This window comes from Catharus ustulatus, chromosome 5 (genome assembly GCF_009819885.2).
Source record: "Catharus ustulatus isolate bCatUst1 chromosome 5, bCatUst1.pri.v2, whole genome shotgun sequence".
Taxonomy (NCBI): Eukaryota; Metazoa; Chordata; class Aves; order Passeriformes; family Turdidae; genus Catharus; species Catharus ustulatus.
This window is the reverse complement of record NC_046225.1, coordinates 32,342,761-32,368,800: the sequence shown is the minus strand read 5'-3', so window position 1 is coordinate 32,368,800 and position 26,040 is coordinate 32,342,761. Positions and strand designations below refer to the sequence as shown.

The following is a 26,040-nucleotide window of genomic DNA, read 5'->3' as shown; positions in this document are numbered from 1 at the left end:
CATGAACCGGATTTTATATTCAAGTAGAAACTAATTTAACAGCCTTTTCCACACAACATGCTAAAGATCAAAACTAAACAGAACTAAAGACTGCTGCTATCTGTCAGGACTACAAACACATTCTCATTCAGACAGCAACAGGCTAAGAAATTACATAAAATCTATCATACAGAGCTTTATGTGACTAGCAAACCAAATTGAGGGAAGTTATTTCAGATAATGCTTCTTATACTTCTAACCAAATATCAAACTCATGTTTTAATGATGCAGTTTCTGCAGCAGACCTATCCATTACAAAAGCTATCCTCATTTGATAACATCAAGCATATCTATAGGCAATTTATATAGGCATACAAGTCCATGTAGTCTCCTTACTTCCATATGGAATCCAGCAGTAGGCCCAAGACTAGTGGGATGACCAGGATGACCAGTAGGCCTATCACAAAAGCTGATGAGCACTGCTCACAGTACTTCCACCCTTTATTGTTTAAGTGAGGTTATGTAACACAGATCCCCAAAACAGGGACAACAGGAGTATTCAATCATCTAAAAGCAGCGTATTGAAGAATACAGACAGTACATAAACTCATTGGCCACCTCTGTTTTCACATGCATAAAAACCAAAACCCCAAAAACTTGCTTCCTTATCTCTATATCACTTTCTTGCTTATTCAGCAATGCCAGGTCCTGAATATTCTTAAAAAACAGCTGAATTAACTAAATTAATATGACCTTGTGCGTATCTTCACATTTCAGGCTAAATATGGCTGTTCCAACTGAAAATGTTTTCTTATTTGATCACAACAGTAAGAGCCCCACATATCCTCTCACCCTTTTTGCAACTATGTCACCCTTTCTGTTACTTGTGTCTGCTCTGATAATGGTTGGATCCTTCCATAAACTGAATTCTCCGCAGCAACAGAAGTCTGTCCAACTACGTGAAAGTGAATCAGAAACATGATTGTGGAAGGAAGAATAGCAGGCAGTGGAACCTGCGCCTCTTGGTGGCAGCATGACTTACATTAACTCACTTCATCCATGGAACTACATACTTTTAGGAAATGGCACAAAGAAAATGTTCCTGATACATTCCAAGTAAGTATTGAGGCTAGTTGGGATGTTAAATGAGTTTTCTTGTCCCCAAGTCAGTTCTCTGACTGCTTAGTAAGCTGACTCCCTAAGGGGAGTCAGTTCCAAGAGGCTTTACTTGAAAGGCCAAGGCCAGAACAAGGGGAAAAAGGATAAAAGCACAATGCCAAAAATCAAAGGAAGAAGTGGCTCCTTCAACACCATCACTCTGCTTCAGCAGGTCAGCTTACCTAACCTTACCTTCAGACTGTATCTTTCCTGTACGTGGAAGATGCTAGAACTAATAAACACTACCTTCAAGTCAAAATAAATAAATCAAATCAAGGTGTCTGTGTTCATACAACAGTAGAATCACATCTACTAGAGATAGGAAAATGCTATGGAATTTTTTTTTATTTTTTATTTTTTGAAAGACAGTCACAAGTTTGAAACAGCTTACTTTACAGATATCCTGAAAATTTTGTCCCCAGAGAAGCTTAAGCTTGCTTCATTTTCTCCTACACGTGCATATAAGCTACTTTCCTCCGGGCTTGCTCAACATTTCTTCAATTACAGTAATTTAACGAATACAAGCCGCAGCAATTTGACAAAAATTTTGGTGGAAACCCGGAAGTGCGGCTAATACTCGGGGGCGGCTAATATGTGAATAATTTTCTGACATTTACAACCCCAGACATGCCAGCCAGGGCGCCGAGCCAAGCACCTGCCAGTAAAAGCCGGCATTCGGCGATTTTTACAGTGTTACTGTGTTGCCCTGGCTCCCTGCAGGCAGCACAGGGGGCGGGGAGAGAGGCGGGAGAGCTCTCTTTCCTGCTCTGCCGTGGCCCGGGGAGGACGGGGGCGGGGGGGGGGGGGGGGGGGGGGGGGGGGGGGGGGGGCGCGCCGCCATTGCCGCGGTTCGGGGAGCTGACGGGAGCCCCGCGCAGCCATTGCCGCGGCCCGGGGAGGGGGGGGGAAGTGCGCGCCGCCATTGCCGTGGCTCGGGGAGGAGGCGGGGTGCTTTGTCCGCGCCCGCCGCCGGCGCCATGGGCGCGGAAAAGCTCCGTCCCCGCCTGCCGCCGCTGCCGTAAGAGCGGGGGAAGCTCCGTCCCTGCCTGCCACCGCGGGGCAGCGCCGACCCGGAGTGACCGAGCCCAGTGGCAGCGGCGGGTGGCTCCGAGCCCAGTGGCAGCGGCAGCTGGCCGCGAGCGGCAGCACCGGGCTGGGCCACCTGGCCCCGTCAGCGGCCCCTTGCTGTGAACGACAGAGCGGCTTATATTCGGGTGCGGTTTATTTATGGACAAAAACCGAAATATTTGCCAACACCCAGAGATGCGGCTTATACTCAGTGCGGCTTGTATTCGTGAATTTACTGTATTTATGAGACATGGAGGAAAGATCTTTCTTACTTAGGGGAAAGCAGACTTATTTGTTCCTGGAAAAAAATGCACAAAAAATTGCCTAATTCTGCCCTGAATAAACACTCTCAGTTAATACAGACCTCCAAACTCTAATGTTTACAAAGAAAGCTTTTGCTTACCCTTTATAATTATCAGCATACATGCAATAATTGATGAGTGACCTATTCATATATATTCAAAAACCAGTTTAGTTGACCTTAAACTGTTTTTGAAAGTGACTAACCCCTCATTCCTTCAGTGCAACATCTACAGGCCAGAGAACCAAACAGACTGAAACATCTCTGTATATTTATCTATATTTTTCTGCTTCTTAGACCTGAATGTAATTCTAACACCCTTGGGTACTAAAACTTGGAAAAAGCCACCCTGAACTGTATTTTCAACACAGCTACATAGCTATAAAGAGTCAGACACTGGAGACATGCTCACACATGTCAGAAAAAGACAACTCAAAAGTTAAATAAACACTATTTCCACTTCAGATTACTCTGATGTAATGCTTAAATTAGAGGTAATTTACAAGTAAAGCAGAGGGTTCCCCTCTATTCTTCCCCACTTCACAGCATTCTCTCCTGTCAGTTCCTCACACTGTTAGTACTTGACCCACTAACAAAGGAGATGGCAAAAATAGTAAAAGAGGGGAAACTAATTAGGAAGCTAGAAAGAGAAGGTAAGATTATTTAACCTTAATTGAAAAGAAAGGCAATTACCCTTTATGCCTCAGTTTGCATATACATAAATCTTACACATCAGAATCAAGAAGGTTGGTTCAGTTTCAAATAGGAAAGACTTTCTGGACTTTTAGTCAGCATCATCATCATCATCATGAATAAGCTTCTAACAGGATTTTTTCAATTTACATAATAAGCTTCTAGGCACATGATTATAAATCTAGCCTTGTATAAAAATGCCTTTCTTTGTCCAAAATCATATACATCAAAAAAGTTACATGCATACCTGTTTTGTAGCAGTCTAGTCACTTTGTTCGCACAGCTGACACTCTCATCTCTCAGAGACTTTCTAATTCTTTCATCCAATTTGGTACTAGACAGATTATTTCCAAGTGGTACACTGTTGTTGTTTCTTGCTCTTTCTATTTGTCCCCCAGTGCCACTTGCAGTTTTTGGTGTACCCCCACACATATTTTTAGCTACAAATCCTCTTTTAAAGTTCTCTCAAAGAAACTAAATACCTGCTGAAGAGAAACAGTCTCAAGCAGGTTTCTTCACTATCGATCAACCATTAACAATGGTAATTTACCACCAGCTTTCTTCCCTATAAAGGAACACAATCTGCTGAATTTCCAATTGGGGGAAGAAAAGGCAAAGCAATCTTCATATATTCTATAAGCCATTAATACCAAAAGACAGCTGTAGCTAATGTATTCCTGCAATTATTCCAGATAGAACAGACATCACTTTCAGGTTTCAGAAGCCATCGTGGACTTGCTCTTGCTGCTGCCAGAGGTTTTCCTACTAAGCCTGGTGCAAAGCTGTAGCAGATACAACAGCTAATATTGACTTTAGCTATGTTTGCTTCCTGGTATGTGATTTAGGTAGCTGGCAATTATGTAGTCACAAGACTGAACCATATGGCCTCCTTAAAAAAAAAAAAAAGGCAGCATAGTTGCTTCTGCAGTGACTCGCCCTTAGTTGCAAGGTTGTTCTAACACTGGCTACAACACCCTGTTAATGGCTCTCATGTGAGCAAGTGTCATCGGACAACCCCTAGCAACCTCATATAGCTTAGGAGCAAGTAAGAATCTGCCATCATTGCCATATGGTGATCAGTTTAAAAAACCCAACTACCAACACCAAGAAACATACTACATATTCTGCACTATAATGCTTTTATTTCTAAGGACAAATACTACTTTTACTTGGACAAGAACTTGACACTAGTACTTTGAAAAGCTTTTTTTAAGATGTACGAAGGAAAACAATGAGAAAAGGTTTGTTGCAGGTTTCAAGTGGTTCAATGAGAATTTACAGTCACGTGCCTCTTAAAATAATTCAATGGCAATACTGATGACAGAAATACTAATAAAATACTCCAGGCCAAGTAAATTTAGATTTTTGAACAGAACAAAGGAATCAGATCACAGAAGACAGAATATCAAGTTCAACTCCTGGGCTTACACAGGAACATCCCCAAGAGTCACATTTAAGCCCCAAAGTACTGTCCAAACACTTCTTGAACTCTGTCAAGATTGGTGCTGTGACCACTTCCCTGGGGAGCCTGTTCCAGTGCCCAAATATCCTCTAGCTGAGTAACTTTTTTCTAATATGCAACCTGTACCTCCCCAGCACAACCTCAGGTGATTCTCTCAGGTTCTGTCACTGGTCATCACAGAGAAGAGATCAGCGCCTGCCCCTCCCTGTCCCCTCATGAGGAAGTTATAATTGCAATGACATCTCCTCTCAGTCTCCTCCAGGCTGAACAAACTGAGCAGCCTCAGCCATTCCTCATACGGCTTCTGCTCAAGGCCTTTCACCATCTTTGCTGCCCTCTCTTGGGCACTCTCTGATAGCTTAAATATCTTTCTCGTATTACACTGACCAAAGCTGCACACAGGATGTTCTGTTAGGCTCTGGTAATTCTACTGCAGAAAGTTCTCTTCCCCATCTTTGCTTTAAAAAGAGTTATCCAGACATATCTGCTCATAACTCATGTCTCCCAGGAATTACGACGGGCCTTCTCCCCATTAGTAAAATTCTAGACATTTTATAAGATAACAGCCTTACTGAAATTTCCCTTCCAGGTTAAAAAGGGAAAATAACTTGGTTAATGGTCAACCAGACCAGAAGTAGAGTTAGAAGTTAGATTTCAAAACCCAGTGCTACATGCTACCTGCTAAATAGCACAGCACCCTTAAAATGATTTCGTAATCACAGTTAACCCCAATCTCTAAAAACTGGATAGAAGTGAAGCAAAAAAGTGGAGCAAGGTTAGGTTGAACAACTTGTTCTGTTGCTGAGGGAAACCTATAGCAATTTTAAAAAAACAAACAGCTCGACTGCAATCCCCAGACAAGTGACAAGTGCCAGATCACAATCACTCTTCCCCTCCAATGCGGCAAACAGGTGAAATCTCCAGCCTGCTCTCAAGTGATTGAAATGATCTGGGAGAGGACAACGCTAGCCTTCACCTCACTGAGGAAGAGTACTTTAAACACCAGTGTTACCAGCCATCTTTGAAGTGCGAATGAAATAAGTGAAGTAATACACTTCTACTAAGATCAGGAAATAATACTCTTCACTTCTGTACTACCTTTTCCCCAAACAAACCAAAATTCTGGAACATTCATCAAACTATCAAATTCACATCAGATATTAGTACAAGGAACTCCTGTAACCTCGCTAAATAGATGCACTTAACTTACTCATCTGTAAATACAATCATCTGTAGAATAATATAAATCCTAAAGTACCTGAGGAATTAACATTGCAAATCCACAGAACAGTTTCTGAACAGAATAATACATAAATCCACACATGGAAAACCCACAGAGTCCATATAAAGTAGAAAACAGAGAAAACAGAAGAAAGTGTCCTGCTCGGCAGATATAATCCTCTGTGAAGCAGAGTTTAATCACTCTTTCTAGGCTATGTGACAGCATGTCACCTGCCCTGTTTGTAGGTCACTTCCTGTCCTTCATCTTCACTGCAAGACAACTGCCTAAATGATTTCAACTCAAGGTAACATTTTAGCAAGAAAATTCGGGGTGGGGGAAAAGAGGAAATTAATGTATGTGATGTAGCTAAGAATAATTTTCTGTGCAAGTTACAGCTGTCCACTAAAACTTAAGCACTGTTTTCAAATCTAAGAGAATATTTTCAGAGACCCATGCAAGGTTTTATTTTCCAAACAGCTTTTGGAAGCAGCTACAGAAGCTTAGGGAAAAGTGTTTGAATCATACCTGCTGTTTCAGTGAGCATTTGTTTTTGCAAAACATACACTTAGCAAAATTGATACACAAAAAATCCCTAGACAGGCATTCAGGATTAGTGCCAAAACACATGTTTAAAGATGAAGGGGAATCTCTTTTGGATTGCTTAATGATGATTTTCCCTCTTTTAGTCCATTGAATAGCTTATGTGGAAGACAGATTCCCATCCTCCCTCCTAATTTGAATCATTTACACTCCATTGTTTCTTCTTTTTCTAAAACCTCAGATATGGAAGAGCTGGCTGATGCCACACCACATTCCTTTTCCACAACGACTAGCAGTACTACTACGGCAAAGCCCTATTAACCTCAGGTGAACTACCTTCTTCAAGAATGATACATAGTTACTAGTTTCACCCAAGTTAGGCAGGATACATTGCAGATTTGTCATGCAACAAATTAAGGAAGGTATTATTTGGAGCACTGCTCTCCCTCAGGACAGATTTTCCTGAAGAAAGAGTTCAGGTGGAGAAAAATAAAGTTCTCTGTATCGAATCATTGTATAGAAAGGTTGCTTTTTTAAAGCATTATTCTGTATGTTCATCTATGAAATGCAAAACAATATTGGATATATTTGTTCACTGAAAAGCTAGAATTCCACAGATTCCTGCTTAGGAAAGGATAATATACTGGATTTTTGCAAGGCTGGAAGCATTTTTCATCATCTTTGTTGTTACAAAGCAATATCATCACAGGCACGCACAAAAAAATGACAAGACGCACACGCTGCTAATAGAGGTTAACAAACAGACCTATGTAAGTCGGAGTCACTATAAAGTGCACACGTCAGTTTTCCACAAACATAAAGAGCAGCCCATTAAACCAGTGCGTCACAACTCAACTTCTCTAAGTTATCAGTAATCACTGTTCACTGGCTTATCTACAAGTCTGAAATTTGGGAGCTAGCTTTCATAGAGTATTTCAGTAATAATGCAGAAATAAAAAAAATAAACCCACAAAAAAAAAAAAAAACCCTAACAAGAAAACAGCCAGCAAGTACATTGTTTGAAGTAAGACCACAAATAGGACAGAGACAGTGCTCAGTTACTAGCTCCAGAAGTGGAATTCCTCATCAGCAAAAAGAAGAGCTAAATGCTTGTAATTGCATGAAAAAAGGTATGCATTTAATTGTTTTACCATTAAGAGAAACGTGGTTTTTGTTAAATTAGGTCTTGAAACAAAGAAAGGTAAAGTCTGCAGTAAGGTTAGCACCCTAGGTCCACTACCTAGTTCTTTCCTCCCCACAGAAAGTTGTGCTTAGTCTAAACAAATTTCCTCTTTCCATCCCACTTTCTGGTCATCTCCGTATCTTCCAACAGTCAGGAGAACTCAGCTGACTCAAAGCCAGTCAAGTATTTTGCAGAAACTCTTTCATAGGGATAATCTTTATCATTTCAAAAAACTGAAAATTTGCTTGTAATTTAACACTCTCTAGGATTTGACTCTGCTTCTTTCCCCACTTATTTTTTCAAGGCACCTGCAATAACCAGCTTCCAGCTTTCACTGGAGCCAAACAGCAGCGGCCATCCGGGAGCAAGCAGTGCTGGGCCGGGCGTCTCTGCTGCGTGGCTGAGCACAGGCGGCCGGGCCGGCCAGGCCACCCCAGCTCCTCCAGCACGCAGCACTGGGTCTCAGCTAATGCATCATTCCCGTGTCACTTGTTCCAGCGGCGCCATGTGACTGGGCCAGTGGCCAGGAACACAGCTACTAAATACAAACACTGCCAAGGCACGTCTGGGAACTGCCTCTGCCAGAAAATGAGATTAGGAGAAATCTTTTATCCTGCCTCTGCCTTTCCCCACCTTCTCTCAAACACAAGGAAGAACTATGCACATCTGAAGAAGAATTTTGAGCAGCAATGCAAGGTAGAATCTGTTATTAATAACACTGTACTAGCTCTTACTCCATTGCAATGCCATATAAAAGTACTGACAGACCTCAGACCTTAGTATCTCCTACCTAAGTGAGCAGGCCAAGACAGACATCACCACACCTTAGGGCTGATATCCTGAGGCATGGGTTTGGTTCCCTGCTCTTTCCTGTTTCTTCTTCCTCCTCTATAAAACCCTATAGTCTATTTTATCCTTTTTATTTAAGAAAGAGGCTGCGTATAGATTTCAAACCTTGGTTCAAAGGATTAATTTTAGAATATGAAAAAGAATTACTAAGCAAAAATGTTCTTTATTGGACATAAGTAAATACATAGATGAACAATGCCTAGTGTTTAACACTCCCCACAATTTTTTTTAGCTAAATGAAAAATATTTTTTCTGCTATAACACACAAACGCCTTCACTCAAAGTAGCTAAAACCACCCGCATGTTAACAGTAACCATTTCTTTACAAATTTCCTCCACTTCCACTATTAAAAGGCTGCATTCACAAGAGGGCTTTGCGCACTGCAGAGGATCTGGCACTTTCTCAAGCTTTACAGACAGAAGTTTAGGGTACTCTCTTCAGGGGTGCAGAAAGATTGCAAATCCTCATTTCTCATCATTGTTCTGAACACACATCCTGGTGCAAAAGAATGCTCTCAAGGAGGGCTAGAGGTAAGTGCTATCCAGGGACCCCATGTCCCTCTTTCAAGGGAAACTGCTTCAGAAGGGGTCAGTTCTATCTAACCCAAGAGCACAAACTCAGCAGTATCACTTCACTTAAAAAGAAATTAAAATTTACCTCCTAAATTTCCATTCTATGAAAAGATATCAGATGTGGCTCTCTAACAGTGCTGAGAGCTGAAGCAGCTCAGTGTTTTTGACCTGCTAACATAATATTGGTAAGACCTCTGTAAATGGTTATGTTAAACTGTTGTAAGAACAAGATGTGTTTTGATCCTTCTAAAATAGAGATTGCAGCTGAAAAGTTAGTCTGCAATAACCAGGAAGGGAAGGAAGAAAAACTAAGTTGAATATTTATGAGAAAGTACTGATTTACCCAATTGGCAAGAATATGGGAAAGAACACATATACAAGTGGCCATGCTCGATCACCCAAAAGTTGCCGCAGCATGAACAGCAAAGTCCATTGCCTCGGTCTAGATGAATGCCAGGAAATCCTGACTTAGACTGAATGAAGTGATAACATGGACAGATATAACGTCAGCTCCGGCATTTTTCACTAGTTGTAGCCAAAAATACGTTTTGCTCCTCCTGTTGTTGTTATAATTTGTTTATTCCATCCAAAACACCTTCCTTAACTCTGTCTTGGAGACAGCACAGAAAGCAGCTTTCTAGTAACTAGAACCAAATCTTGAAGGCTTAGACAGATTTATTTTTAAGTTTAACTGGAATGGGAAGGAGGAACCACATCGTGGGACGAGGTACAGAAGACCATAGTAATTAAATCACTCATACCATATACCTTCTCAATGAAAAAAACTACACACAAAACCAACCAAACAAACCACAGTCCTGCAGCTGACTGGCATGGGCAAACCTACCCTTGCTGCAAGCCACTATGCTAAAGACTTACGTTCTGTTTACCACCAATTGTGTAGGACTTTGAACGTATAAATAGTCATTAAGTTATGAAACAGTCTTCCCTCCTTAAAGCAGCCAACCACTCTAAACTAGTCACATAGGATCCCAAACATTTTCTCAAAAACACTGGTATTATAGTAGACTTAGAAGTTTATCCAGTCAGGTTTGTACATAATTACGGCTGACCACACCCAGTAGCATGCTAACATTTACCTGCCCTGTATCAGTCCATCAATCCTGAAATATTTGGGGGAAGGGGGGGGGGAAATCACACAGAAAATCCAGCTGCATCCTTGTCCTGCAATAAGAATTATTTGCATATTGATAGATGCAAACAAATTTCAGTCAGCAAGTTTACGTAGCAATTATTTAGATAAATTAGAAGTCTTTCTCCTCACAGGAAGGTAAAAATCGGTCAAGTTCCTTTAGCATTCAGCAGAAAAACAGTGTACAAGAAAATACTTTGCAACAGACCTGCTTTACTCCTGAGATGAAGTCTAACAGAGTAGACTCACTAGAAGCCATCCTAACAACTACAGATTCAGGGAAATAGGACAAAAGAATAAAACTCTAATGAAACAAACAAAAAGCCAAAATCAAATCAAATTTCTAGTTCACATCCCAATACATTTCAATACAGATGCGGAATTATTTCTTTAAGCAGTAAAGAAAGTTTAATTCAGAGATTCAAGTCATCTTTGCCACTCCACACAGACATGTTTTGCTTAAAAACAAGAAATTGGACAGATGCATTAACAACGTGCACATGGGTTCATTGAGTTGACTGACCATTTCAAAAAACCTACATTCACTACAAAATACATTGTTTTGTTTGCATTTTTGTTGTCTTCTTTGCATACCTTTCCCTGCATCCATTATTCAGTCCAGCTCTACATAAGCATTTCAAAGCATTTCTACCAAGTCCTACCTAAAAGTGACAAACAGAAACAGCTATTTTCAAATATACAGTAATTTCACGAATACAAGTCACACCAATTTCACTAAGATTTTGCTCCTAAACCGGAAATGCAGCTAATACTCAGGAGCGGCTAATATGTGAATAATTTTCTGACAACCTCAGAAGTGCCAGCCAGAGCACCGAGCGGAGCAGTTGCAAAGTCGGCATTTTGCGATTGTTACAAATTGTTACTCTGTTGCACCACGGGTGGAGCCTGGCTCCCCGTAGGCAGCACAGGGGGCGGGGAGAGAGGAGGGAGAGGGTCTTTCCTTCCCTCCTCTACCGCAGCCCGGGGGGGAGAGACGGGGGGGCCCCGCGCCACCATTGCCGCGGCCCAGGGAGGAGGGGGGGGACCTGGGCCACCACTGCCACGGCTCGGGGAGGCGGCGGGGGGCTCCGTCCCTGCCTGCCACCACAGGGTAGCACCAGGCCGTGGTGACCAAGCCCAGTGGCAGTGGCGGTTGGCCCCCAGTGGTCCCGCCGAGCGGCAGCGCCGGGCTGGGCTACCTGGCCCTGTCGGCAGCCCCTAGCGGGCCGAGCCTGCACAGCCTTAGCTGAGCCAGTAAACCCCTCCCTGCCGCCGTTCTGTTACTATTTGGCAACTTTGTTGCACGCGGGTCCTCGCTGCGAATGACAGAGCGGCTTATATTCAGGTGCGGCTTATTTATGGACAAAAAACGAAATATTTGCCAACACCCAGAGATGCGGCTTATACTCAGTGCGGCTTGTATTCGTGAATTTACTGTACATTATTTCCCCAGTTCTTTTCAAAAGCATTCCCAAATACATCCCTGTCTGTAAGACTGCTTACAGGATCTTTTGAACACAAGAAATTTAGTAGTAGAACTTTTTTGAACTCAATTGTACTGTGATCTAACCAACAGGAGGTGACTGACATGTATCTCCAAGTTGCCCAAGTACCAAAGTCATTAGGTATTACTCACCCATTCCCAAAGTTAGAATTGTGTCTGAAACCATTTTAGTGCTTTATAGGCATAATTTGTATGCACAGGCAAATCTCATAAATATCTTTATAAGGAGAGAGGGTTAATTTTTCCAAGTCCTTAACTTGATGAGATCCAAAAATGCTTTCAACTGTTGGGAGGGCACAGGTTGCACTTCTGAAGCAGTTTCAAGTAGCTAACACGGGACAGCAACCTTCCTCCAGGTTAAAAGCCAAGATCAAGTAGGAGCTAAGATGCATGAAACCATGGTTGTCTGCTAAGTGAACTGAAGTGGTTACCAAATCACTGTTCTTTATTCTAGCCTTCTCAACACAGCTGAGGATTAGCCCTCCATAATCATTTCTATATGGTGTGACAGCTTAACACAGACTACTGTAAGAACTGGTTCTATCACTGACCTTTACAGAGACATGATTGAGAAAGCTTCAACACTGTTCTACCAACACTACTGTGGAAGTGACAAATGTCCAGCCAATACCCAATTCCAGCACAGAACAGGAAAAAGCAGTAGCATCTTGTCATTGGAGCCATTCACCAAGACCAAGTCCTCACAAGCATAGACTAACCCTGTTGCTCCACAGCTGAGCAAAGTGGTTTCTGTGCCAAATTTCTGCTGCCTTGCACCTGCACCTTCCTTCACAGTAGCCTCATAGGTCTCCGCCCACCTTGTTCAACCCAAGCTGTTAAACCAGACAGGACATTTCAGAAACAAAAGGTTCAAGACCTATCCTATAGCATGATTTGTCCTAAAAAGTACAACCCATTTTAGAGTGCAAGTTAGAGAGCAAAGCATTAGATGTGGAGTTTTTAAAAGGTCATTTTGAGGGAACATTAAAGGAAAGGCAAGTAAATGTGACGGACACAAGCACTCAGCTGTTCAGCAATAGTTGGACAAGCTCATGTGCCCCCACAGAAACACACAATGTACCACAAAAACTTGTCTGAACATAAACTAATTTCTGTGAATTGCAGATTTCAAGAAGTTACAGTAACTATCTTTTCCCAACCACAGAGGGTTTCAACATTACAACATTGTATTACATTCTGTAAAATTATCCACATTCAGTGAAACAATAATAATTTAAGAATAACTATGAAGTTATGAAGCAGAACTACGTATTCAACAGCCTTCTCTCTGGAGTTTCCTTCAAAATCTTTATCTAATGCACTCTGCTCAGATTTTCTGTATTCCTGGAGCTGTGTATTAACAAACCCAACCCCAAATTTGAGCAATTTCAGGTGTTGTATAACATCCAGATTCAGAATTCAATACAAATACCCTGCACAGAAATTCAGAGCACTGAGTTCATTCAAGCCTCTGTTTTCTTTCATAAAAGTTGGTAAAGTCACTGAAAGCAAAAACTGAGTTGTCATAGTAAGAAACTTTCCAATTCCGTTATAAAAAATTAAGTACTAATTTGAAAGTGTTAATACCAAATTCAGACTGCTAGCATCTTTATTAGAAAAATAAATAAATATTGTCAATTGTTTAATTAGCACATCTAAAATTTCACCGAGCACCTTGGAGGAGAAAAGTTAAGCTGTATTGCACTGAAGTGAGAACAGCCTGCAGAGAAAGCTCCACACTGTAATTACATCATACACAGCTCAAGTTTCACTTCAGCACAGTCCATGGAAGTGGAATCATGACTCGGTTTTAACAGTAGCAAGTGTGATGTAAAGCCCTAGTGCCCATTTATCAGTACAATTCTAAATACAATATAAGTGTGCTGACTGACTGACCAAAGACATTTCACCTGCACTTGCTGTAGTCAATGCAGGGAGACATAAGCACTGCTGCCAGAACTCCTAAGCTCATCCTTTCAGTGCCTCAAAACACTTTGCCTTGTAGCCTGCATAGGAGCTTGTCTTGTGACCTCAGTCTTGCACATTAAAACATGACATTGAGGTACTCGAGTGACAAACAGTGCAAATGGAGTGACATGAGAAAGGCCCTGTTAAGGTGGGGAGAGAACAGAACAGAGAAGAACCTGAGCATGAAGATTAAGAAGCAGCATAGGCAAAACACACACAGTGGAGCTGATTCATGACAGGCAAACGTGAACTGCTGTGTCCATGCCTGTTAGCCAGACCAGTAGAAATCTGACACTGTCACAGGAAGCACACGGAAAAAGTTCAGACAGATATTTGCTGTCTTCACATGAGTACCCCATTCAAAGTCCTTTTCCTGCTTACTCTAGCAAGCCTGTTAACCACCACCCTACAGAATTGCATTCCTCATCTTTTGCCTAAGAAGTGTACCCATGGAAACCTTTACATGGCAAATATTGGTAATTAGGACAGCCTAAGAACATTCTTTTTACAATGCTTAATCTAAGCTACATACAAGACAACAGTGTGCTCTTAATCAAGGGTGCACTTAGAACTCTTGACAAATATAAAACACAACACATGACTCCAATCTGAATTTACTCTTCAGAAGCTATCCATGAACATCACTAAGGTGCAAAGTACATGATGAAAGAACATGATTGTTAGTGTCAGAAGGAATTCTTATAAGAACAGGTACATCATCCAGGTTTGTAGCACATATAGTGAGTATTAATCCGAAGAATTTTTTTTTGCAAAGACAGTCCTCTGCAGCTTCAAAATACTGAAAAGTCAGAACAAAGGATTATCTATATGAGAAAAACCACTCCATTTCCTGTTTCCTTCCCTGCCCTCGCCCCCATCCCAGCTACATTCTCACAGGGCATTTGGTCTTTTGCTCATTTGCTGTTACTCACTGTTCACAGCAAACCAAGACTTGAAGGCCACTACCAGGCATTTCACAACGTCAAAGTAGGACAATATGATGACTGATGACTAAAATTTTTGTCAAAACTCTTCCATCTTCCTTTCCCCTGAATTTAATAAAGCTATTTTGCAACTTTAACTTAGTTAATGTAAGAAAAGTTACAAAGTTTATCTAAGTTTACACGAAGCCAACCTCTACTGGCAACAAAGCTCTAAATCAGTCTTTAAAATGTTTCTCTCAAATTCAGTTTTTAGGAATGCTTGTCCACATTTTTCAGCCCCAAGTAGCTTTATTTTCTCATTCATATCAGGCCATTATTATCAACAGGTATTCAGTCACAGCATTAGCATCACTGTGCTAAATTGCAATGTTTCCTGCTTTAAGGTTGGCCACCAACAAGGAAAGGTACCTCCAAGGCTTTCTGCTGCTACTATTCCCCATATCACTTTAACTGAGCATAGTATGTGGCACAGTACTCACCCAGTTCTGGACATGTAAACAGCAAAAGCGCCCTAAGAATAAGGAATCAACCACCTACTATCCAACTGCACACTGATTCAAGAAACAATGCCTGAAACTCCATGGATAAGTTACTTGTATGTCAGAAATAACATACAGGCAAGCAATAATTCATCTCTTCATGGAATTAAATAACTACGGTATATCCATCCCTGTCAGAATGTCAGTAGCTTGTGCATTTCCATACCTTATTTTGTCACCTGTGGCAAAGAAAAAAACTAAAACAAAAAACAGTGTCTTCTTGCAACTTTAAGAGAGATGGAGCTAGACTCAGAGCAAAGCTAGAGGAAACCAAGAGGTTGTTCAGTGACAGCAGTGTTTAGGGGAGGGGAAATTCAAACAACTAAAGAAGAATGGCCTTAGCTCCTGCAAAGATCAAAACCAGAGGACCTGGGGATTGTTTTCCTCCAAAAAAGCCCCAGGGTAGAAGTGCGGTTTCCATGTCAAAAGACCATACTTTCAATTACTTCCTCTCTAAGGAATTTTTTTTTTGAGTGAGACTGTAACAAATCCCTTTTTGCAGAACTTATTCTTTAGCTCACTTTACTGATGAAAGACTAACATCAGCACAAAGGTATAGTGCTGAAGCCTAGGGCTCACCTTCAGCTGTGGTGCACAGTTTAGATCTATTCTTTGACCTTTCCTGCCCACATGCAGGAATCTGGCCCTGGGTTGGATTGCCCCTTTACAGCACATAAAACAGTGATTTTCTTTCAAGTATTTTTCAAAGGGTTTACAGCCAGATGTTTACAAATATTTCCATGTATGAAGATGTACATGTGTGCACAGTAGGGTTATTGCTACGCGGATCGTTACAAAACGGCAAGAAGCTCAAGAAGAAACCTAATTAGGTCACAAGAATATTCCGAGGAATGTTTCATTTGAACAAACTGACATACAAGCAGACTCCAAGCTCACTATTGCTTTCTTTTTCAGAAGGTGGAACATTGTCAGACTGGGAATAAATACTGTGAAATAATGCTTAGCAAGTAGGGTATCACCAAGGATTTCAGCACTGTGACCAAAGGAATCACTAGTACCAGTTGCCAAACAAATGATCTCATATACCAAAGCTAACAAACTATTACCAAATAGATATCCTGTAGCTACAACATGATATCCCTTCCATTACAGACACCAGAAGTAGCAGCTGATACTTAAAGCTAAAGAAATAGACTGCATGTAAGTTTCAGATACAGGTGAAATAATACAACCTTCAAAAAAAAAAAAAAAAAACCACCACATAAAATGAAGTTATTCCCTACCTTACAAAGTCTTTCACTACACATACCAATGTCAAAGAAATTTAATCACAGGTTGCAATGCAGAAATTATATATTCAGCAGTGAAAGCAGTATTCCAAAAACTCCAATACACTTACTTTCTTTAAAAAAATCCAAAACCAAATCAAACTATCAAAGACTGAAATAAAGATAAGTCTAAACCCGCAGCTTAAGCATAACCTCAGACTTTACGTTGAAAAGTACAGAAAAGCATTGATGTGAAATTTCTTCTAGAATCAGGTAAACAACTACAGAAAAAATGCTATCAATTTAAGTACAATCAAACAATCTGAAACCCATTCCAATTTCCTTAAAGCCACCCCCCAATATCTTACTCAAATATATGCTTAGCACTTGAGACACTATGTGCTTATACTCTATGTAATCCCTAAAACTTAATGGACTGTTGAATGGGTAAGGAATTGGTTGGATGGTCACCTGATGGACATCAATGACAGGTGGCGTCCCTCAGGGAATCTCGACAATGGAATTGCATGCATCCTCAACAATGACACCAAGCTGTGCTTGTCTGCACACCTGAAGGATGGGATGCCAGCCCAAGGGACCTGGACAAGCTCAAGAAGAGGGCCCATGGGAATCTCATGAGGTTCAACAAGACCAAGTGCAAGGTGCTGCACCTGGGTCAGGGCAAACCCTGGTATCAACACAGGTTGGGGATGAACAGATTCAGAGCAGTCCTGTCCAGAAATACTTGGGGATGCTGGTGGCCAAGAGGTAGGATACGACCCAGCAATATGCACTTGCGACCCAGGAAGCCAAACGTGTCCTGGGCTACATTAAAAGCAGCAAGGCCAGGGAGACTATTCTACCCTTCTACTCTGCCCTTGCGAGACCCCACCTGCAGTGCTGCATCTACCTCTGGGGTCCCCAGCACAGAAAGGACATTGACCTGTTGGAACAAGTCCAGAGGAGAGACACATGATTAGAGGGATGGAGCATCTCTCCTATGATGAAAGCCTGAAAGAACTGAGGCTGTTCAGTCTGGAGGCTTCAGAATGACCTAATTGCTGCTTTCCATTCCCTAAAGAGAGCCTACAAAAATATGGAGAGGGAATATTTTGAAATGCATATAGTTACAGGACAAGGGGGAATGGCTTCAAACAAGGAGAATAGGTTTATACTAGATATTAGGAAAAATTTCTTTACTGTGAGGGTGGTGAGACATCACAAGAGTTTTCCGAGAGAAGTGGTGGATGCTCGATCCCTGTAAATGCTGAAGGCCAGGTTGGATGGGGATCTGATCAGTCTGATCTAGTGGAAGGTATCCCTGTCAAAGACAGTGGTGGTTGGAACTAGAGGATCTCTAGTATCTCTTCCAACATAAGCTGATCTATGACTTCACTGACTACATGACCCTGGTAGCACTACAAAAAATTGTACAAACTACACCAAACCAATCTTGTAAGGGAAGTAACATTTGATAAGGAAATATAAGTTTTAGGGGAATTTATCCACATAAATACACACACTGCTTGTGTAATTAGGGTTTTCCCAAAGCCTCAGAGGCTAAGAAGAAATATATTCCAATTACAGTCACCCAACTGCCTCTGTTGAAAGGGGTGTGTATATACACAAACATATATCTTTACATATATATTACACACAGATAAATGTATTTTCAGTTAAGGGAAGCAAGAAGCAGTAGTAAAAAAAGAGAAGCTCACGTCTGTGCACAAAACTGCTTGAAACAAATCTCACACACATTTGTTCTCCAGCTGGTTTATAATTTCTCTTTTTCTAAAAAAAAAGAATTAAGCTATTCTATAATTCTAACTACTACCCTTCTACCACTTCATAATTCCATTACCTTGAAGGAAGGCCTCAGCCAGTAGAAAATCCTACTAACCCAATAGCTCTATATTAGCAGCTACTCCTCATGTTTACATTCTCCTCACCCAGCAGGTAAGGGTTCTGCTTAGACTAGCTCCAGCCCAGACTACCTCCACAGAGTGCATTAATTGGTGCTAAGGACCTGACACCCACACTATATGTGTTCTGGAGTTTTACTTTTGATCAGCTGTAGTATGGTCCTTAGGACTGAATACCCATTAGTGGTTGGAAAACTTTCTTATTTCATTCATTCCAAAAGGAATCCAGTTTATGTACTGAAGCCACTTGGCTTTGTGAGCCAAAGTGCAGTTAGTGGAGACAATTTAGAGGTTTTCTTTAAAAGAGCACTCCTGAGCCAAATTAATGTGTTAATATTCATGCACACAGGAAATAATTTCCCGTGGCTCCACATTCATCTATAGGCACAACGTCTCTCGCTCTGAGGCTGTGCCAGCTCATCCTGGTAAGCAACATGGACCTTGAAGCTTGAGGTTTCCTTCAGAGCCAAAGCAGCGTGGACCTGTGACCAAGATTTAGCTCCCGTTAAAGGAGAGAGTGCAACAGAATGCGCACATGCAGTACTTGTTACAGGCGAACTGCAAGCCTGGTTGACAGTCCTCTGCAACAGAACCTTTCCTGGTGTTCCTGGAAAGACTAGAAAACACAAAGCTTCCCAACAACATAGTTGCAAAAAGTTGTCAAATTGCATTAATTTGAGGTGGCATTATCTACTAGACAGATTTTTGGTGATTGATCTGTTGCTCAGGGTAAGGAGGGTGTGTGAATACACTTAAGCTTCCAAGGCTCTCATAACAACTGAAAGCCCTGGGATACAGATTGTTATTGGTCTCACAGGCTCATTAACAAAGTTAAACACTGCAAGACATATTAAGTGTGGAGGGACCTCACTACCCAAAACCTGGAAGGAATAAAACGAACTCAAAAACCTTAAAAAGGCAGTCTTGTCATTAGAAAATTATTCTGCCATTTTGCATCTAACATTGACCAGTATACGTTTAATACAGAAGCTATCAAAGGATTACATCTCCTATCTAGATCAAATCACATCTCTCCAAACAGAGATTACTGTTGAACAGAAAGTCTATTAAAAGCATTGCATCTAAGCTTCTAAGACCCTGTAAGTATGCTCTTGCAGATCATGAACAGATCATTGGAAAGAAAAAAAAAAGTATTACAGCATACTAAAAAGTTGTAAGGAAAAAGCTTAATATTTACAAGTAAAAAAAACCTCTCCATTCACATGTAAAATACTTCAAGTAATTTTATTAACCTTAAGTGTGTCAAAAAAATCAGATAGTAAAGGAATGAGGAAAAATAGGAGATAAAAAGAGTGAAGGGTACCTATGGAACCTACATATTTTCACTATGATAGCTTCTATGTGAAGTGCCACATCACTCAAATTGTGTGGATATTCCAAGTGTGGAATATCTTACCCCCAAAAAAAAAAAAAAAAAAAACCCAGGAAGAAGGAAAAATACAATCCTTAAATTCACTAAATTCTCCAAACGGAATAATCTTACTGATTTTAAGGGAAACACTGTGCAAGGAATCTGCCTTCATGGAGATACTTGATAATCCAACAACAATCTAATAATCCAGAACTAACAGCACTGGTCTCTGACACAGAATATTTTTAAGTACAATGCAAAATAATAAGAGTTACAGTAAATTCATGAATACAAGCCGCACTGAGTATAAGCCGCATCTCTGGGCGTTGGCAAATATTTCGGTTTTTGTCCATAAATAAGCCGCACACGAATATAAGCCGCTCTGTCGTTCGCAGCGAGGACCCGCGTGCAATTAGTAACAGAACCGCGGCAGGGCGGGGTTTACTGGCTGAGCTAAGGCTGTGCAGGCTCGGCCCGCTAGGGGCCGCTGACGGGGCCAGGTGGCCCAGCCCGGTGCTGCCGCTCGGGGCCACCCGCCACTGCCACTGGGCTCGGTCACCCCGGGTCGGCGCTGCCCCGTGGTGGCAGGCAGGGACGGAGCTTCCCCCGCTCCTATGGCAGCGGCGGCGGGCGGGGACGGAGCTTTCCCGCGCCCGTGGCGCCGGCGGCGGGCGCGGACAAAGCACCCCGCCTCCTCCCCGAGCCGCAGCAATGGCTGCGCGGGGCTCCCGTCGGCTCCCCGAGCCGTGGCAATGGCGGCGCGCACTTCCCCCCCCGCCCCAGGCCGCGGCAATGGCTGCACGCACTTCCCTCCCCCTCCCCGGGCCGCGGCAATGGCTGCGCGGGGCTCCCGTCGGCTCCCCGGGCTGCGGCAATGATGGCGCGGTCCCCCCTCTCCTCCCCGGGCCGCGGCAATGGTGGCCCGCAGCCCCCCCCTCTCCTCCCCAGGCCGCGGCAATGGCGGCGCAGGGCCCCCGTCGGCTCCCCGAGCCAAGGCAATGGTGGTCTCCCCCCGCCCCCGTCCTCCCCGAACCGCAGCAATGGCGGCGCACCCCTCCCCCGTCCTCCCCTGGGCTGCGACAGAGGAGGGAAGAAGAGAGCTCTCCCGCCTCTCTCCCCGCCCCCCGTGCTGCCTGCAGGGAGCCAGGGCAACACAGTAACACTGTAACAACCGCCGAATGCCGGCTTTTACTGGCAGGTGCTTGGCTCCGCACCCTGGCTGGCACGTCTGGGGTTGTAAATGTCAGAAAATTATTCACATATTAGCCGCCCCCGACTATTAGCCACACTTCCGGGTTTCCACCAAAATTTTTGTCAAATTGCTGCGGTTTGTATTCGTGAAATTACTGTAATCTAGAAGTGTCAGTTTCAGTGTAGAACACTGTTTTGTTCCATAATAAAGGAGATATTTACAGTAACTTCACAATTATAAGCCGCACCATTTTGACTAAAATTTTGGCCGGAAGCCAAAGTGCGGCTTATAATCAGGTGCGGCTTATATATGGACAAAGAACGAAAAGTTGCTGTTTTAGTTTGGAGGACAGGTGTCTGCTAAGAAAGACAGGAGCATCTCTTTGAAATGGAGAATGTAAACCACCTCCCTCCAAATTATTGTAATTTTGAAATCAAGGGGCTTTCAGGCAAAAATATGGGAATTATGGAATAACAGTTCTTTTCTAGGGAAATTAAAATAGAAATACAGTACTACAAAGAAACAAACTGCATACCCTGACAAAGTCAGAGTACAACCTGACACCGTGTCAGGGAGGGTGTTGGTAGCAGTTCGATTAAATGGTGATTGCAGTCCCCTTGCAGTGACAGATGTGATTCAGTTGAAGCAGTGCTCCTGTAGAAGGTGCAGTTTCCCTCCGGAGGTCCAGTGGTGATGTGGAGAAATCCGGTTTTCCTCTGGACTCCAGTGGAAAAAGGGGCTACCTTACTGTCCCAAAACCTCTGTTTTTATTTCGGTAAGAAATGTTGGGCTCTTCCCCCTGGTTGGAGCAACTTCCAATGGGATAAAGTAATTTTATCAGTCACACAGTGGGACTTAATGGGCCATTAGCAGAAAATGACTCCCTGGAGGAAGGATGGGTTGTGAAAAGATAAAGAACAATGCCCCGCCTGATTTCAATGGATGTCCCATTAGCAGATATTATCTCCCATGGAGATAAGGATCACTGCCCCCACCCTCAACAGATGGTGACAGAATAGATACCTTTTATCACACTCTGTATTGTAACGTGCGGCTTATATATGGACAAAGAACAAAAAGTTGCCGGCACCTGGAGATGCAGCTTATAGTCAGTGTGGCTTATAATCGTGAAATTACTGTAACTCATAACATTAAACAAATGCTAAAAAAATTAGCAGTTACACAAAAGTAACTTGCAGTTACAAGTACAGCATATAGACCCTGCAGCTTCACCAAATTAACCAGATTTGCTCTCTAATATGAAAGCAGGTCCAATACTGTATCAAATCACTTTCAAAAGAATCATCTTGTAACTACAATATACCATCATATTCACCTTACACCATTGTTCTCCATGATCTTGCAGCTTTAGCCACACAAATGGCCATGTCCCACACAGACTATCTTTGAAATTATAATGGTTCCACCACTGTGATCTTTCTAGAGAACTTGGCACTATGGCATTACATGGATCAAAATACTGTCCACTGCTCTCCCTCACCATCCTTAGTAGTTTCAGCAGTGAAAGCCCAGATTCCAATTGAACCCTGTGTACCATCCGATCACAAGACCAGTCAACTCATGCTACACAGAAAAACAGGCACAGAGGTTACCGGGCATGCATGTGATTGTCACTATGCTCCCCGAGCCGCTAGGTCTTGTGAGCGGCACAGATGTCACACGAACAAAGCTCCAAAGCACCAGCCTGAGCAATTGCTGTCCCCGAAGGCTCAGAAAACACTAATATTATACAGAGAATCAATATTATATAAAGGTTATACATATAAACCCTGAAGCAGCGATAGCTACTGAACCTCACCTTTCAGCACGCACAACATCAAAAGCAGGTGGCAGTGAAAGGTGCCTAATGCTAGCGGGTCATCAGACTGCGCACGTGCATTTAGGTCACAACAATTAAACCGTTTCTTAATTTTCCTGTGCTGATGAGACCTGGGCACGAGTTATCACATCAACCGCACACAAACGCCAGACAGGGGCCCGGCGCCTCTCCCCCACAGCTGCAGGGGGGCGAGCGACCCAGGCTCCCGGGTGTGCCACCGCCAACTCGCGCAGAAAATGGCTGAGAGACCCAACGAGAGGGAAAGGCGGGAGGAGAGCGATCCCGGCGCGGCCGTGCCTCCCGCCACACCCCCTTCCCCCGCCGCTCCCCCGGAAAACTCTGCGGCGGGAGACCCCGCGGGGGCTGCGGCACACCTGCGCCCCATGCCGGCCTCCCTGCCGCCTCGCCCGCTGCCCCGCGGCGGTAGCCCCCGCGGCCCGTCCCCGCTCACCTGAAGGCGGGCCCCTCCCCCGGAGCCCGGCCGTGCGGGGCCGCCGCGCCGCCGCCCCTTTTGTTGAAGAGCTTCTGGAGCAGGGTGGGAGCCATGCCGCCACCCCGCCCGGCGGCGGCCCCGCCGCGCCCCTCGCAGTGGCTCAGCGGGCGGCGAGCGGTGGCGGCCGCGGAAGCATCCCCGGAGCCGCTGCGGAGCCGCCCAGCATTCCGCGGAGGCGAAAGGAGCGCCGGCCCGCTCAGCCACGCTGCTCCCGGCGGCCACCCGTCACCTGACCGAGGGGCGGAACGCTCCCGGCTGGCGGGGGCTGACACCGGGCAGAGCAAGGCACCGCTCCCGCACCACCGGCAGATGGGGACGGGGCCGGGGTGGCGCCTCGCCCCTCGGCGGTCCCCATTGGCTGCGCGGCGCTCCCGCCCCGCCCCCAGCACGTGGTAAGGCACAGAGGCGGCCTTAAAGGAACAGCGCCCGGCTGGGCCGTGCCACTTGTGAGGGGTGCGCCGGGGTTACGCGGCGAGCGCGGATACATCGAAACCGGAGAATCCGTGTGAAGGAACTGGAAGGGGCCCTAAAGGTCATCTAGTCACAAACTGTACTCCCATGGGCAGGGACACCTCCACTAGACCAAATTTCTTATCCAACATGGCTTTGAATACCTCCAGGATTGGGCATCCACAACCTCCCCTGAACAGCCTGTTCCAGCTCCTAACCACCCTCATAAAAAAGGATTCTTCTAATATCTAGCCAAAATTTCCCTTGTTTCAGTTCGAACCCATTATTTCTTGTCCCCATTACCACAGTTCCTGACAGAGAGTCCCTCTCCAGCTTCCACACAGGCCACTTAAGATACTGGAAGGTTGCACAGAGGTCTCCACACAAGCTTTTCTTCTCCAGGCTGAACAGCCACAACTCTCCCAGCCTGTCTTCATGTGGGAGGTGCTCCAGTCCTCTTAACCTTGTGGTGCTCAACGGTTCCAACTGCTCATTGTTGGGAACTGCATGCAATTCTCCAGTGAGCTCTCACAAGAGCAAAGAGGGGGAAAATCACCGCCCTCGACCTGGTGGCCACTCTGCTTTTGATGTACCCCAGGACTTGGTTGGTTTTCTCGGCTGCAAGCACACATTGCCAGCATGAGTTTTTCATCCACATCCACACATGGATAATTTGTATTTTACAATACATTTCTCTACAGATAGAGCAGTGCTTGTGTATGTATGTGTGCCCTGTGTGTGCACACATGTAAATCATGTGTGTGTTTGTGATTTACAACAGTATATTTGTGCAGTGAAGCAAGAACAGAGCACTGCCTGCATCAGAAGGGGCTGTTTCCCTGTTTGGGCTGACAGCAGAATATGATGTCCAAGTGACCTCCCATCCTTCTCACACCAGCCAAACCCACAGACTGACAAAAATCCATTTGGTTTCAGGAAGCTCACATCCTTTGGTTTGCTCCATGCACCAATCTGTCACTGGTCCAGGAAGATTTTCTTGTGATTTTCTCCTTAATCAGTACTAGAATGTCTGTAATGGAGAAATCCCTGGCATGTAATTATAGAAATACCTGTGATTCCCTTGGACAATATCTGAATTTTTTACTTTAGTCTTTGACCAGGCAAGCAGCAATATTTTTTGCAAGCAGGTAGGTCTGCTAGAATGGTGCCTATTTTCACACAGATCTATTCTATTCACAAATAATTAGATGAGGCTACAGTATTTAGGTATCATTTGGAGCTTTATAGTAGTTTAATTTGAGGGAAAGGATTGTTTGCATGTTTTGCCCAGCAGCAGGATGACACCTCGATGCACCTACCAAGAGAACATGATTTCAAATGCTTCTTTTCAACCAGCTAAGTCACTGCATACTGTGGTGGAACAAAAACAAACAATCAAATCCCTCCCAAAACCTCAAGAAAATCAGAATCACAATAACTTCCTGCTCTTTTTAGGAAACTGGAAGATGAGACATGTAGAGTAGTGGTTATTATAATAGTTGTAAAAGAATCATTACGATAGCTGTCTGTAAAATCAGCATGCAGTAGTGGTAGAAGAGATGGTGAACGTATTTCTGAGTAAGCCGTTCACTATCTGGAGAAGCTGATTTCCCTTAAAATAAGAGGTGATTGTCTACTGGCCTGATAATCTGATCAGCTGCACCATTGATTAACACCAGACTGAATCTTGGTAGTACTTCAACTGATCCTGGAGGTCCATTCTCAGAGGGCTTTAACTACTTCCTCTGTGAGACTGAATACCCAATGTAAATTGTTACTGCCCTCAATCATTAGAGTCATCCACTCGAACAAAGCTGAAGGACACAGAAAGGCAAACAGCAGGATGTGGCTGGACAAGATGAAAGACATCATAGTTGACACAGTAATCAACACAAAATGAGAATCTAGGCATCCAGCTCCAGAAATAATCACTGGACTGCATTTCTCAAGGAACAGTCCTGAGAAACTTAAAAGTTGTGAGCACTGAACACTGTGGCTGCCCCTGTAAGGTCCATCAGTGTTTAGCAAGGAGTGCTGACCAGTGGGGGCAGAATCAGAGGCTAACAACAGTATCTCCCAATGTCCACACCACTAACATTTTACATTTTACACAAACATTTTACTAGTCTATTTATTTTGGACTGGTTGCAGTCTGGTCCTATCAGCAGAATGCATGTCAAGTGGTTGAGGAACACTGAATGTGTTTCTGAAAAGTATGTGGTTTGGTTTCATCTGAAAATAATCCACTTTGTATGCCCGGATGCCACTCCAAAATATGAAGCAAGACAAAGTCAGTGAAGACAACTGGGATACCTCTCTTCACAAATAGCAGTACCCTACAATGTAAATGTACCCCTACATGTTGGCTGTATGGTCAGTGCAAAATTAGTTCTCGTTATGTTCTGT

At 43.6% G+C, this 26,040-nt stretch overlaps 1 protein-coding gene across 1 annotated transcript in view; it reads right to left on the bottom strand.

Annotated features, from left to right (window-relative positions):
- FNIP2 (folliculin interacting protein 2) overlaps window positions 1–23,237 on the bottom strand; it is a 58,242-nt gene extending 35,005 nt beyond the window's left edge. The window contains exon 1 of the mRNA XM_033060081.1: window positions 23,143–23,237. Coding sequence (XP_032915972.1) covers window positions 23,143–23,237 — 95 coding nt within the window. The remainder of the gene's footprint in view (window positions 1–23,142) is intronic.
- Between the last annotated feature and the right edge of the window lie 2,803 nt (window positions 23,238–26,040).